Source organism: Petaurus breviceps, unplaced genomic scaffold (genome assembly GCF_028583685.1).
Source record: "Petaurus breviceps papuanus isolate PSGF00001 unplaced genomic scaffold, PetGlider_PUasm1.0 118, whole genome shotgun sequence".
In the NCBI taxonomy this organism is placed as follows: Eukaryota; Metazoa; Chordata; class Mammalia; order Diprotodontia; family Petauridae; genus Petaurus; species Petaurus breviceps.
The window spans coordinates 4,952,155-4,968,253 of record NW_027185616.1 but is presented as its reverse complement, the minus strand read 5'-3'; the positions used below and the strand labels follow the sequence as shown (position 1 = coordinate 4,968,253).

The window sequence follows — 16,099 nt, the reverse complement described above, 5'->3', positions numbered from 1 at the left end:
ATGTACTGTTGGTAGAGCTGTGAATTGGTTTAATCATTCTGAAAAGTAATTTGGAATCAACCCCAAAGTTATTAAATTCTGTAGACCCTTTGATTCAATGATGCTTCTCCTACGTCTATACCCCAAAGAAATAAAAGAAAGAGAAAAAAGGACCCATATGTACAAAAACATTTATAGAAACTCTTTTTGTGTTAACAAAGAGCTAGAAATTAAGGGACTGTCTGTCTTTCAACTGATAAATGGCTGAATGATGTAATGGAATACTATCATGATGTAAGAAATGACAAAAGGGAGGTTTGCAGAGAAACCTGGGAAATTGCATGAACTAATGCAGAGTGAAGTAAGCAGAATCAGGAGAAAAACTTATGCAGTAATAACAACATTGTAAAGACAAACAATTTTGAAGACTTAAGAACTCTGATCAGTGCAGTGACCAATTAGATTTCAGAGGACCAATGATGAAACATGTTACTTCTTGGTAGGACTCAAGGTAGGGATAAATATCTCTCTCTCTTTTTTTTTTTTAAAAGGCCAACGTGTGAATTACTTTTGCTTAACTATATGCATGTGTTACAAGAGTTATGCTTTTATTTTTCTTGCAGATGGAGTGAGAAAATAGATTAATTGAAAAAAAATTTCGTTTAATTAAAAAAAAATCCAAATTTTAACCCTCTCCCTTTTTAAGCCTTTATAAAGTCTTTGGACTTGAGAGACATTTTTTAAAAAAGAGATTTTTTTGTAATCTTTTATTTACATTTCTTGTATTCTTCTCTATCTTTCTTCAAAGATAGCCATCCCTAAAAACAAGGATTTTTTAAAAGAAAACAAATTTAGCAAAACTAAATACATTGAAAAAAATCTAACATTATATGAAATATTTTATACCCATGTATTCTTATCTCTGAAATTTTAACATTAATTAAAAGTGAATTCACTTTTTTTTTTTTTAAGCAATCGGGGTTAAGTAACTTGCTCAAGGTTACATGGCCAGTTATTTCTGGGTGTGGTGCTGAGTATCCGAGCCCAGATTTGATCCAGGTCATCCCAACACTGGAGCTGGTGCTCTTACTCACTGAGCCACCTGGCCACCCCTAAGCAATTGGGGTTAAGTAACTTGCTCAAGGTTACACGGCCAGGTGTTTCTGGGTGGATGCTAAGTGTCTGAGCCCGGGATTCGATCTCCAGGTCTTCTCAACACTGGAGCTGGTGCTCTTACTCGCCATGCTACCTGGCCGCCCCGTGAATTTACTTTTTAAAGGCAACATAAGTAATTTTTTTACTTACCTATTTTTAAGAGATTATGTAATCTCAGATGAAGGTATTTAATTAAGTGGGACTAACTGGAAATTCATAAGAATCTTATTTTCCTCTGTCTTCCACTTGTTCCTTATGGGTATGGTCAACCATATTTCTTGTCTGTCCAGGAATATCATGTATTCCCAAGCTCAATGACAAATAAAAGGCAAAATCTGGATAATATTAATAGCAAAATTTTGATGTAGGTGAGGGTGGCTTTCAGCAAGGTTCATTCTTTTTGTTGTAGTTTCTACTTTTTTCTAATGCTTTTAAGTTTGTGGCACTGCCCTTTCAGTAATTAAGAACAGGTGAAAAATGAGGCAGAGAATGACCTTTTTTACCTCATCCAAAAACAATCTGAGGACAAACAACAATGTCCCTAGATCTAAGTTGAGTTATAGGGCTGTGTATTGCCCAGGGAGCCCCACACTCCAATGTGGTAATCCATTTGGCCTTATCTTCCTAGGCAGCACCCCATCCTCTAGTACTTTCCTGTGTTAAGGAATGTTAAGGGGTCCCAGGAATTTGTCTTTTTGAGTTCCCATATTTTCCAGAAACACTGGAACCGAGTATGCAGGAGGCCTTGAATGTGTCAAGGACAAAGGCCCTCCCGTCCTGAGCTGACATAATTTGTTGTTTGCTTCCCAAGCTGGACTCCCGGTGTGTCCTTGGGAGTCAAGATAGGTGCCAGTCAGTCTGCACCAGGCTTAGAAACTGCTTATGCAGGGGTGGCTAGGTGGCACTGTGAGTAAGAGTGCTGGCCCAGAGTCAGGAGGACCTGGAATCGGTTCCGGCTTCAGATACTTAACACCCACACAAAAAAGAACCGGCTGTGTAACCTTGGGCAAGTTACTTAACCCTAGTTGCTTTAAAATAATAATAATAAAAAAGAATCTGCTTATGCAGCTCGGACCCTTGTGGATAAACAGGCCATCATATTTGCATAGTCTAGCAGTTCCCAGGGAAAAGGAACCCCACTTTTGCCATCACCTTTCTCCTCCCCTTCAGGAAGGGTTTTGTCCTTTTCCTACTTTTAGGCATCTTTCCCTTTCCTGTGCCATGCGCCTTTGGGTAGAGATTTTTGTTTCCTCCTCCTCTTTTCGTTGTACTGTCATAAATATGCAAAATTCTGTATAGATTTAGAATTCTTTGGGTTCCACATGAATTTTCATTTCTTCTGTAGTAATTCTAGTTGGAACACAATGTTTCATGGACTTGTGACATTGTTTTGTTTTTGGTTACTACCTGCACCCTCAAAAACTTGAGGGTCTACTCTTTTCTAGGACTCTAATGCTAAGTTGATTCAGGCAACATGTTAATGACTAAAATGGGTTAATGGATTGCTGGCTGTCCTGGTCATACGAATCTTAACCTTCAATGATTCCACCCACAGGAACTGGATCTCCCTTATGTACTCTTTCACTCAGCTGTTCAGAGTATAAATTGTAAGTTGATAGGTTGGAATTTGGAAGGTGTTCTTCTGCATATAAAAAGTATTATAGATAATGGTTAGATTCCCAGGCTAGTCCACAAAAGCCTCTTCAACCCATAATGCAGTGGATATGGAACTAATAGTATCCCTAAGCATCTGTGAACACTGCCTGTGGGTAGGAATTTTAGGTATCTGGTGAAGCAATGGAGACTTTGGAGGAAAAGGGGATTTTTGTGGGGGGAGGAAATCCTAATATGCTAATAAGCATACCCTTACTTATACAACTGGAACTTCTCATCTCCTTACTATTCTGAAAAACAGGGTGCAGAGACATTACAGTAAAATTTTTTTGTAATAAATGATCTTGAAGACTCTTTTCAGCCTAACATTCTGTATTGCTCATCAGATCACATTAAACTATGAACTCTTTGAGAGCAGAAGCTGTTTTTTGCCTTTCTTTGTCTCCCCTATATATAGCATATACTTAGGCAGCACACAGTAGGTACTTAATTTAGTTTACTGACTGACTACATGTCAAATGAGAAAAGGCCCCATAAACACAACTGCGGCTGTTCAGAAATATCTATTTCTCAGCTTGTACAGATGTAAAGTTTACCTATAGCCCATAATAAATTATTGCTTTTCTTCATACACAGAATGAATGTGACAGTCACTGCATCAGCTCTGACATCGCCAACACTTGAATTTCATTCAGAATTAGAACTAGACCTGTGATATCATTGGTATGGGGAACCCCAAGCAAGGAAAATCCCTGCAGGTTGGTACCTTCTCTGAAACTAGTAGTCTCAGAGGCAAGATGTGGTGATAAATGCTTGTAATGTCTTCTAATGGGGAAAACTGAGGCTGGTGGATTGCTTAAATCCAGGAGCTATATGAGTTGCAACAGGGCAAAAGCTGATCTGATGGGCACATTAAGTCCAGCACTGTTTTGGTTACCTCTGTCTCCTCCCTGGGAGTAGAAGACCATTGTGCTGTAAGGATGGAAGAACAGGACTAAGTCCAAAAAACTGACTGGGTTAAAAGTCCCATGCAGATCAGTTGGAAATTGGACCCACACCTAGCTGCTGCATTATTCTTTAATTGCTTTACAATTCCATAATTCTATAACATAAAAAATACCACATCAGCTCCTACCCATTGTCTACCCTACCCAATATACTGTCACCAGGGGCAGCTGATGATTTGAATCCTCCAAAGAGAATAGCACATAGTAAACATTCAGTAAATGTTTGTTGGATAAAATGCCAAATGACAACAGCCAAGAACTATCAAGGAGAGTCTGCATCAAACATGGATAATTCTTCTATTTTGATTAAGCCAATATCTGTACAATGAGATTTTTGTGGGTCCTTCATTGTTTTTAACATTCATAGGCTTCTCTTCTGGGGAAAAAAATCCCATAACTGATAACTTTCCTCCTGAGGAGGAAGTGCTTGGCCTTTTAAATGCCTGGGATAAGGAGCGCTGGAGAGCCATCACTATTCTAATTACCATACTTTAGCATGTAAACAATGAACCCTTTTGCAGGGACTCTTTTGGTGCCAAAGAGAAGAGTGACAATAATTGGAGGAAACGATAATGAGATGCACAGGTGCTTCATGTAAGCCGAGCCAAAATTGGAAACATATTGTTCTGATTTAAATGTATTTCGTCAATTCAATTCACAGACTGTATCAGAGGCTATAATGAGAAAAAAAAGGTTATTTGCTTTAGGAGGCCTCTGTTATGATATCCAAATGGAACAGCTATTGTGTGGGGTTTCATGCTTATGAAAGTGATTTATATACGTGATCAAGCCTGAATATCAATTCAGTTCAACAGAGTACTTTCCAAGGGTCTTCTATGTACAAGGCAGTGAAGAGAATTTTGGGATCACAAGGTCACATATTCAGGGCTAGAGAGACCTTAAGAGAAAACCTAACTCAATACTCTCATTTTATAGATGAGGAACCTGAGGCCAGTGGGGTTGACCAAGATAAAATCAAGATTAATGAATAATTAATGATTAATAATTGAAATTAATGATTAAGGCATGGTACCTGCCCTCAAGAGATTTACTCCAGTGTTATGGACTATACTTTATAATTACTACTCAAGAATTGGAAAATACTTTAGCCCATTTTATAGATAGAAAAGGAACTTGGGTAGATCACTGAAAAGGGCCTCCTTGTTCAAGGTCACTCAGTAAGTTAGTGTCAGAGCTGGCACTAAAATCCTTGTCTACTGGCTTCCAGACTAATGCCCAAAAAAGGATCTCACTCAATCAAAGAAATGAACTGAAAACCCAAAAGGATGTCTGTTTTTGTGCAGACTCAACTCCTGTAAAGTGTTCAGGGAGGATGGCCTAATGGTTATTTATCAATAAGTTTCTCCTGTCTACTTGTGTCTTGCTGGGCCTTGATCTTATCTGAACTCCTACAGTACTTACCATGTAATTTTTTACTCTTGTTCAATTCAGCACTCACTGATGTACAATCATGTGTTATTCCCAGTGGTTCATAGGATCACTGAGCTTGAGCTGAAAGGGAACCCACTCTACAGATGCAAAAACGGAGGCCTAGAAAACTGAAGGAACTTATCTGAGGCTAGGTGTGTCTCTTGTCTCCCCAACTATCTTCTTGAGGACTCTGAAAGCCAGTAGGGTATATATATTTATATATAGGGTGTATCTATCTATCTATCTATCTATCTATATCTATATCTATCTATCTATCTATCTATCTATCTATCTATCTATCTATCTATCTATCTATCTATCTATATATAGAGAGAGAGAGAATACATATTATATTGCCCTCACCCCTAAACCTGTGCTGCTTGGTGCAATGTTGGACGTATGGTCTATGTTCAACCAATCAAATGACCCAAATCCAACCATACTGTTGCTATTCTGCTCTAATTATTTCATGTCAACTGTGGAAATAAGCAATGAATGGGAAGGTCAGGGATCTCTGAAGAAGAAAGAGAAGAAAACAAACATTTACTAGGGGTCTACTATGTATCAGTGACCGTGCTAAGCACTTTACAGATATCCCATTTGATCAAAGAACAAAGGGCTAGAATATGGGGTTGTAGGTGTGGGTTTGGATAGAGGCAAAGCCGAGTAGAAGGAAGTTGTGATTCACTCCCTTCCTTAGGCTCATGCATTTTCAAATGCATGGCTTTCAATTCAGGGGCAGCTTTTGACCCGAGCCTCAGCTGGGGACTCTTAGAAGTCTATATAACTAGGACTTTTCCCAGAGACCCCAGCTTTAGGTTCAGTCCGATGCCAAAAGCTATTCATTACTTTGTCTTTCAGGCATCAACCCCCTGGTGAATATTTTTTCTCAGTAGTCACAGCTGGGTTCCAACCAATTTTTTTTTCTACTTAGCTTCACTACAGCCATAGAGAGGCACCAAAATAATAATAATATAATAACTGATATTTATACACATTTTTGCAAAGTGCTTTAAACATATTATCTCCTTCGAGATAAGCCTGTGAGGTAAGTACGTATAAGTACTTTTTTGGGAGGGGGTCTGGAACTATAATTTCATCCATATAGGGACCTCCTAGTGTGAAAATTCCCTCTATCAATACAAATTTGCCCCTTCTGGTCCTAGAGGACTGCTTGAAACAGTGAGAAGTTAGTCATGCAGCTCATATTGTGTTAGTGGCAGAACCTGAACTCAGGTCTTCCTGACTCCAAAGCTGAACATGTATCAACTATGCCTGGTTGCCTCTTATATTTATTCTCCCCATATTACAGATGAGGAAACTGAGGTGCAAAGAGCTTACATGACTTGCTCATGTTCACAAAGTGGCTAAGTGTCAGAGAAGGAATCTGAATCCAGGTCTTCCAGACTTACTAGGTAACTATCCTGCTCAAGAATCTTCAATGGCTCTCTATTTCCTCTGAGCCTGGCATTAAAAGTCTGTCACCTCTGGGTACAGTGGTTAGAGTGCTTAACCTGGAATTCTGGGTTTGAATCTGATCTCAGACACACATACTAGCCATGCCATGGTACTGGGCAAGTCAATTAACCTCTATACACCTTGGTGGTTGACAGTGAAGGTGGCCTAGATGGCTTCTGGTTTTGCTTCATATTTGTGATCCTATAGTCCTTCCCTAAGATGAGGAGGGAAGAGTTAGTGGAGATGGGACCATTGTGAAGACTCTCTAAATAACTGAAAACATGGAAGTCCCTGGTCCCAGCTGAGATCATGCAACTTTTTAATCTGTTCTAACCCATTGTGGGAAAGGAGGACAGCACTGCCTTTCCAGCTGAAACCCCATTCTTGCCCAACTCTCCCCTCCCCTAACCCATCTCTTTGTTGCCAGGTGACCCTTTCACCCCTATTTCAATCTTTGGGTGATGGGCAGCTTCACCAGTTCTCACCCACTAGCTATGGGAGGAGAAACTAATCAGGCATGGCAATCCTGCCTCTAAGCAGAAGTGTACAAGAGAGTCAGACTCACAGGGCTGGATACACACAGCTGGGCAAGGCTAGAGTTGAAATACAAACTGACATCTGCTCTGCTCAAACTCCTGTCTTTTTTATCCCTAGTGTAAGCATTCTGCCACAGCAGGGGGCTCACACGGGGAGCAGAAGGTCAGGATTAAACTTGAATTCAATGAACAGTAATTCTAAAATCATAGGACCACAGATTTAGACCTACTAGGGATTTTAAAGGTTATCTAGTAATAGGATTTTGAATCTAGGGCTGGAGGGGACCTCAGAGGTCAGTTAGTTCAACTCCTTCATTTTACAACTAAGGAAACTGAGGATCTGAAATGACTTGAGCAAGGTTGTACAGAATTTAAACCCACGTCCTCTGACTCCAAATTCTACTTTCTTTTCTCCGTACCACACTGCATTAAAGTACAGGGTCTTGCACATAAACAGGTGATTAATACACATCATGACTTGATTTGACTTGCTTCCCCTATATGCTTTTCATCAAGCCTCATTCCTTTTGCTTAGGGGCTCTAGGCATATTGTAAGCTGGGGTGGATTAAATGAATGGGGGTGGGGAACCAGCAGCCTTGAGGCCACATGTGACCCTCTAGGTCCTCAAGTATGGCTTTGTTCTGTGAAGTCTGGATTCAGTCAAAGGGTCACACCTGAGGACCTAGAGGATCCTCATGTGGCCTCAAGGTTATAGGTACCCCATCCCTAATGGGGGGTTCAGTAACCACAGATTTTTTTGGAGATCTACAGTGTCCCTTTTTGCATGGCTGGCAAGCAATAACAGACCCCTCTGTTCCAAACTGGGCCTTATGGTCACTTGGGTTTTACAACCTCAAAGTCATCTTTGACTCTTCATTCTCCCTCACATCTTGCTTCCTGTAGCCAAAGAGCTGCAAAGTCTGGTCAATTCTATATCCACAATACTTCTTGTACTTCTCCCTTATCTCTACTTACATTTCTCCCACACTAGTTCATCACATCCCATCTGCACTACTTCAACAATTAAATTCTCTGCCCAGCTACCAAAATAATCTTCCTAAAGAACAGGTCTTACTAGGTAACTATCTTGCTCAAGAATCTTCAGTGGCTCCCTATTTCCTCTGAGCCTGGAAATAAAAGTCTATCCACCTCTGGGTCCAGCCTACCTTTCTAGACTTACTCACATTGTTCTTCATGCAGATAGGGGTTAGAACTGACTTCTCCCTTCCACTTCCTAGAGTCTGTGTTCCTAGGAGAACACAGTTAAAAAGGGCATCCTTCAATAACAAGTCATTATTTAAAAAAATACTCCCTTACCCATTGAGAAAGAAAGCATAATACCCATTATACATATAAAGTTAATTCCACATTAATCATGTTTAAAGAAAAAGAGAGAGAAAGAAAAGAGAAAAAAATGCTTCAATTTGCATTCTGAGTCCATCAGTTCTCCATCTGGAGGTGTGTGGCATTTTTCATCTTAAGTCCGTCAGAACTGTGGTGAGTTACTGTATTGATCAGAACTATTAAGTCTTTCACAGTTGATTATCTTTAAAATACTGCAGTTACTGTGATAACTGTTCTCCTGACTCTGTTCACTTTACTTTGTATCAGTTCATATAAATCTTCCCAGGTTTTTCTGAAACCATACCCTTTGTTATTTCTTTTTTTTTTAAGGGATGGCAGAATTGGTTTTATTATGAACCAAAGGCAACAAGAAACATAATTTCATGGGAAATTTGGTTCTTTTATATTGCAGCACTTATGATGAGTATTTGCAAAAAGACCACCGTGAAAATAATTGCATCTTATGGATCAACCAATGTTGCAACAGATGAAGTGTAAAGAAATTCTATAAAGTGTTCAATAAGGCCCCCCCCAAATTAAATCAACATATACTTTTGATATTTGGTGACTTCATTTAATTTGGCCCCCTAAATTAAATCAACATGTACTTTTGATACTAGGTGAGCATGGTGAGAAATATACTAAAAAATACAGATCATGAATGAGGAATGAGATAGACCAAAAGATACTTAAGCCTTATGCTTCTGTATCATGAATATTTTCTTTAAGAAAAGAATCAGTAGGTGCTAAACATGGTGAGCTCCAAATAACATTATGAAAAATGAAGGTGTGTATTTTAATAGACAGGAAGTGTCTCATTACTGATGTGGGAGTCATTTCTATATTAGCTGTCTATGTACAGTCAAACTATCTACTTGTACCCTTTATCATTTCTTACAGCACAGCAGTATTCCATCACATTTATATACCATAACTTGCCTAACCATTCTCCAATTGATGGGCATCCCCTAAGTTTCTAATTCTTTGCCACCATAAAAGAGCTGCTATAAATATTTTAGTACATGTGAGTCCTTTTCCTTTTTCTTTAATCTCCCTGGGGTATAAGGCTAGTAGAGGTATTGCTGGGTCAAAAAGTATGCAATAATTTTATAGTTTTTTGGGCAAAATTCCAAATTGCTCTCCAGAATGGCTGGACTAATTCACAGTTCTACCAACAGTGCATTAATGTTTGACTTACATTTTGGACAGGCTGAGTTTAAAATGCCTATGTGGAACCAGTTGGAAATAAATAGGAATATGGTGATACAGAATTGGAACTCAGGAGAAAGAAATAAAGAAATATGAAAACTGAATCAATGGGAAGTGATGAGATTTTCCACAAGAGAGAAAATATAGAACAAGATAGAGCCTCAGGGAATGCCCATGGTCAGGAGTCAGGATGTAGATGCTGACCTAGCAGAAGAAACTGAAAAGAACTAGGGACTTCAATGTCCCCCAAACCCAGGGAAGAGAAAGACTCCTGGAGGAAGGGGTGGTCAACAATACCAAAAGCTGTAGAGAAGTCCAGAAGAATGAGCACCAAGTATAAGTGATGAGGATATGATTTAGCAATTGAGAGATCATTGGTAACTTTGGAGAAAGCACATTTTGTTGAGTTGGTAAGGTCAGAAGCCAGATAACAAAAGGTTGTTGAGAAATGAACAGAAGGAGGGGAAATGGAAGACCCTCAAGTAGAGAGTTTATTTAGGAATAAGGAGGAGAGATAGAGAATAGCTTGAAGATATCACAGGGTCAAAACAAGAGATGTGAGTCAGGGACTGTGCACATAAGGTTAACATATCTCTGGTTGGTTGTAGGGTCAGAGGCAGAGCAATCTGAAGCCAAACAGCACAGGTGCAGGGTCAAAAGGGGATGTGAACCAACAGTTCTGGGCTGCCATGTCTTCCAGGTCCCCCACTAGCCTGATAAACTACAATTGCCCTACATTTCCCAAATAACCATAGGCCACCATAGTCCTGGGATCATACTGCCCTGTGGGGTTTAGCCAGTTTGAAAAATCAGGCTGGGACTGGGTAACCTGACCACAATGAAGGCAGCAGTACCCTCTGGCTAGGACATGCCATTGTTGGGGATATGGATGGTAACAACACCCCAAAGTTGGAAAACAGGAGAATAAAAGGAATCCATTCTATTTTTTTGGTGTTGAATTCTAGGTAACTCTTCAAATAGATATCACCTTATACATTATTATTGTATGTTAAAATAAAAAAATTACCTTGTGTTTACTTTGTATATATCTTGTCTCTACTTGTACATGTATTTGTACATGGTATTTCCCCTCTCAAATGTGAGCCCCTTGAGCAGTGCAGGGACTGTTCCATTTTTGTTTTTGTATCCTGTATTGTTAATGGGAGTTGAAGATCTTCCCCACCCATTAATAGGCCTCACTGAGAGCCTAACAAGAGAAACTTGCTTAAGGGGGGCTTTTTTTTTTTTCAGGAAGGCCCACACCTTTTGTTACTTTGCAATTATGCAGTGAGTCATGAAGGTGGTGATATCCTCTGACCCTGAAGAAAGGTATAAATACTTTGAGGTGAGGTTTTCCTCTGGGGTTCACTTATGGGAAGAGTTGTGTGATTTGGCCAGATGAGACTCTGGGTAGCTGTTGAGGCCCCTGGTTTTTTGTTTTTTGTTTTTGCTTTTTGGAGGGGGGAAGGTAGGGCAATTGGGGTTAAGTGACTTGCCCAAGGTCACACAGCTAGTTTGGTGTATGTGTGTGTGTGTGTGTGTGTGTGTGTGTGTGTGTATGTGTGTGTGTTAAGTGTCTGAGGCCGGATTTCAACTCAGGTCCTCTTGACTCCAGGGCCGGTGCTCTATTCATTGTGCCACCTAGCTGCCATGAGACCCCTGGTTTTGAAAGCCCAGATGTTGGTGCTTCTCTCTCTGGTAACTATGTATGTATGTTATGGTCAGATAGCTAGAAGCCCTGTCTGTTGGTCTGTTGAATTGTGTTATTTTCTCTGTCGGTACAGTGAATACAGCACCGGCCCTGGAGTCAGGAGGACCTGAGTTCAAATCTGGCCTTAGACACTTAATACACACACACACACACACACACACACACACACACACACAACTAGCCATGTGACCTTGGGCAAGTCACTTAACCCCAATTGTCCCCCCCCGCCAAAAGCCAAAAAAAAAATTAAAATTAAAATCAAACATATAGATGTATATGTTTGATTAAAGTGAAATTGTTAACCCTTTTAAAGTTGCTTTTCTTTAGAAAAGCAGATCAAAGAACCTGTGCTAGCAGCCATCCTGGGTATGCTAGGGTGCCTGCTGTCACATATCCCTAGTCTAAGTACAAGATTTGGCACATTGTCGTTGTTGAGTTGTTTAGTTGTGTCTGACTTTGTGGCCATAGCATGCCGATACTCTCCATCGGGTTTTCTTGGCAAAGATACTAGAGTGGTTTGCTGTTTTCTTCTCCAGTTTGTTAAGGAAAACAGATTTTAAATGACTTACTCAGGGTTGCACTGAATGTTTGAGTCTGGATCTGAACTCGGGTCTTCCTGACTCCAGCTCTAGCATTCTATCCACTGAACCACCAAGCTGCCTCCATATGGCACATACTAGGGCCTTAATAAATGAAGACTGAAGGCCTTATGCTGGAGGATCCCCAAAGAATGTGAAGGCATTGAAGAGCAGATACTTGGAGGCCTGGATCCCTGAACCAAGGGGGCTTCCTATACCCTGGAACACCAGTCATTTGTAGCATAGATACGTGGCTCAGACTCAACAAAACAAAAGCCTGAATAAATGATGTGTGCATGTGTAATGCTCACATTTCGTAATAAAAAGAACCATCTGAAAAAGGAATCTTCTGTTAGATCTGCTGACTGGCCTGAAATCCAAAGGCTATACGATGTGTCTCTTTCACAGGTCTCTTCTGACCTGCTTATCCACTCAGCCTGGAAAGGACCTACTGTACTGTCTGCTTGAATTATCTGTGATTTTAGTCACCCCCTGGACTTAGTCAATTGTATATGATAAATATATTATTTATAGACATATAACAATGCACATATACATATATATTTTATACTACTATTATTCTCAATTTCCTCCTTCTGAAATTAATTATTCTCTTTGGAGAGAAGATTTTATAGAATATAGGCCTAATTAGATTCTTCCACTAGAATGTAAGCTCCTTGAAGGCAGAGACTGCCTCTCTTTTCTGTTTGTAACCCCACTGCCCAGCATGGAGAGGGCGTTTAATAAATGCTTGTTGAAAGTTTGGCTCCAAAGAAGAAATGTGAGAAGATGCCTCTCCCCATTCCTTGGAAGAAGTGTGTGAGTGTATGGGGAGGATGGACGGAACAATGCATATATTGTCATATTTTTTCAATGTACTAATTGTCCTTGCTGATGTTTTTCTCCCTCTTTAAAAAAAACTTGTTCTATGGAGTGGCTTTCTGGAAGATGGGAGGGAAAGGGATACAGGAAGAAATCTAGGCAAGGGAAAAATGAAAAAAAATCAAAAAAAATCTATAAAAATAACTATGTGTTGGTTAGTACTTACTGAGGAGTAAGGTGGACCTCTCTATCTTGTCAAAATCTAAATTATATAACTTCACTGTACTCCGCGTTTTCAAGTGTTGCAGTTCTTCTAACACCTCAGTCTTCTCTACTACAATCCAGTGACGATGGCTTCCTTGCTGTTCTTCACACAAAACACTCCATCTCCAGACTTTGGCCTTTTTCATTGACTTTCCTCCATGCCTGGAACTCTATCTCACCTCATCTCCGCCTCCTGGCTTCCCTGGCTTCCTTCAAGCCTCAGCTGACACCCTACCTTCTTCAAGAAAGCCTTCCCAGCCCTCCTTAATCTTAGTGCCTTCTCTGAGGTTACCCCCAATCCATCCTATCTATGTCTACACAAAGATATACAGATACAGACCCAGATGGTACACAATTGCTTTCATGTTACCTCCCCATTGGACTGTTAGCTCCATGAAAGCAGAGACTGTCTTTTGCCTTTCTTTGCACCTCTGATACTTAGCACAGTGTCTCGCACATGGAAGATCCTTTAGAAATGCTAGTTGTAATAATTGACTGACTAGTAAACCTCAACGATCTCTCCCCCTTGTCTCTGCAAGGAATGCCAGGATTGTGGGGCAGGTATGCCATCAACAATGCTCTGATGCCCATCATACTGATAAGGGCTTCTGAGCTCAAAGCTGGGGTTCCCTTCCCATTACAGTCCATCCCCTCCCAAAACACAATTCATTTATTTTCCAGTTGTCTCTCACATGAGAATGTAAACTTCTGAGGGAAAAGACTATTTTTTTCTTTTTCTTTGTATGCCTAGTGCCCAGCATACAGTAAGCACTGAATAAATGCTTTCATTTGATTGATTGCAAGTGGTTCTTTCATGGGGCCTAAACAAATTCATTTCAGTCCAGTTCAACTCCACAAGTATTTATTAAGCACCTATTACATGTCATGCTGGGCACCAGGAAACACTATTCTCTGAAGATACACAAGACAGGGAAGCCCCCATCTTGGAGGTATCTTCCAATGAGGGTCAGCTCTTTTGCTGAGATCCCCCAAATGCTTACCAGGTACAAACAGCCGGCAATTTTGCTGGACTGCACAGCTCAGCTGTCGACTGAGCAGCATGGAAGCCATTCTCTTCTTCAGCCAGAGGACGCTCGGGAACTACAGGGGATTCTTTTGCTGGCAACAATCCTGGAAAGAAACCAGAAAACCTCACTTAGGTCTCCATGGGTTGCTGCACCATGGCTTGGGAAAGGTCTCACAAGCTGGGTCAGAGAAGAGAAAGCTCCCCTAAGGTTTAATCCTTTTTCTTTTCAAATATCCTTTACAGGGGTGCTTCCCCATTGGATCCTCACAACAGCTCTGTGAGGCTGGTGTTATTAGACCTATTTTACAGATGGGGAGACAGAGATCCAGCAAACTATTCACAGTCAGGGTCACACAAGAAAGTCACACAGGAAATCTCTTAGCAGAGCCAGAAGGAAGAGAAATCTGTTCCCTAGCCATAGTGTCTGGCAAAGAGCTAGCCTTTAGTCAATGTTTGTTGATTGACTGAGGCCAGTAGTCTTTGTTGATGCATTTTTATTGCACTTCCTAATAGCTCTGTACCCCCTCCCCCAGGCCCCAACAAAACAGCTCACCTCCTTTGCAGCAAATACATTTTAGATTTTAAAATTAAACCTATGATTTTTATTGCCATAAAGGGTCTCCCAACAAGGAAACTTCTTCTTCTTCTTGGAGGGGGGAAGGTAGGACAATTTGGGTTAAGTGACTTGCCCAAGGTCACACAGCTAGTTTTTGTGTTAAGTGTCTAAGGCTGGATTTAAACTCAGGTTCTCCTGACTCCAGGGCTGGTGCTTTATTCACTGTGCCACCTAGCCACCCCCCAATAAGGAAACTTCTACCAATTCAGATCTGCACCTCTTCTGTAATTTATAGTTCTAAAGAGTCCACTAAGAGGTTAAGACACTCACCCAGCAAGTATATATAAGAAGCTGAAGATAAACCCATGTCTCCCTTACCATTGGCTGGCTCTCTATCCAAGCTGGCTTTCAAAGAAAAAGAGTCAAGCAGGACCAAACAGTACACTGGCTATATCTTAGAATGTAGGCCTCATTCTACAGCTGTTCTGATGGACTTGGAATCAGGAAGACAAGGCATCAAATCTCTACTTAGACACTTAATAGATGTTTGACCTTGGGTAAGTTATTAAAACCATGTCTCAGTTTCCTAGATTTTAAAATGGGGATGGGGTTTAACTCAATGGCCTGTACAATCCCTGCCAACTCTATAACTAAGGATCCAAGATCCTTTCAAGTCACAATTGTCCTTGCATTAGTCAGAGTTCCAAAGTCTTTAGTTGTTGTTTTTCTATACATTGGGCAAATGATTATTTCCATTGCTCTTTTCATCAGACTGTGCTATTTACAAGCAGGATATTCAAAGTTCAACCACTTTTTTTTCTAGGAAATTTAAACAAAATGATCTAAAAACCCCTACCCCATCATAGTTACTAGATCATGAAAATCTAGGGACTCCTTGTTCCTGCCATTATGACAGAGAAAACTCATGAAGTGTTCTTTCTGTACTTGATTGGAAGGATTTAGGTCAAAAGAAAAAGAAAAAAAAAGGAATTAGGTCCCAAACAAAAGAATGGGGGCACTCAGGTCACGCCTCTTTACCCCATGTATTTTGTCTTTTCTTACTCCTAAAATATCACTGTCTCACTGACCACAAGGTTGGGGGAAAGGTTCACTAGGACACAGGATACCATATTGACCAGCCTGCTCAGTCCATGATGGCCAGCCTTGATGAACACTCTAGTTGAAGAAGAGATGTCATGATCTACACCAAAGCAACTCGATGTACTTTAAAATAAGAAACCTGAGTTGAAGGCCTAGCTCATAGGATCACTGGTTCTGGAGTTAGAGGACCTGGGTTCAAATGCCACCTCTGATTCTTATGACTTCTTGTAACCTTGGTTACAAGTCACTTAACCTCCCTTGGCTATGTGTAAAATGAAGCCTCTGGCATACTGTCTAGCTCTACAT

The 16,099-nt window shown here is 40.4% G+C and overlaps 1 protein-coding gene across 6 annotated transcripts in view; it reads right to left on the bottom strand.

The window, feature by feature from the left end:
* ABAT (4-aminobutyrate aminotransferase) overlaps positions 1 to 16,099 on the bottom strand; it is a 138,561-nt gene that overhangs the window by 50,653 nt on the left and 71,809 nt on the right. For all 6 annotated transcript variants that reach the window (XM_069085496.1, XM_069085482.1, XM_069085512.1 and 3 more), the window contains one exon: positions 14,111 to 14,240. In XM_069085496.1, coding sequence (XP_068941597.1) covers positions 14,111 to 14,180 — 70 coding nt within the window. In that variant the 5' untranslated portion in view covers positions 14,181 to 14,240. The remainder of the gene's footprint in view (positions 1 to 14,110; positions 14,241 to 16,099) is intronic.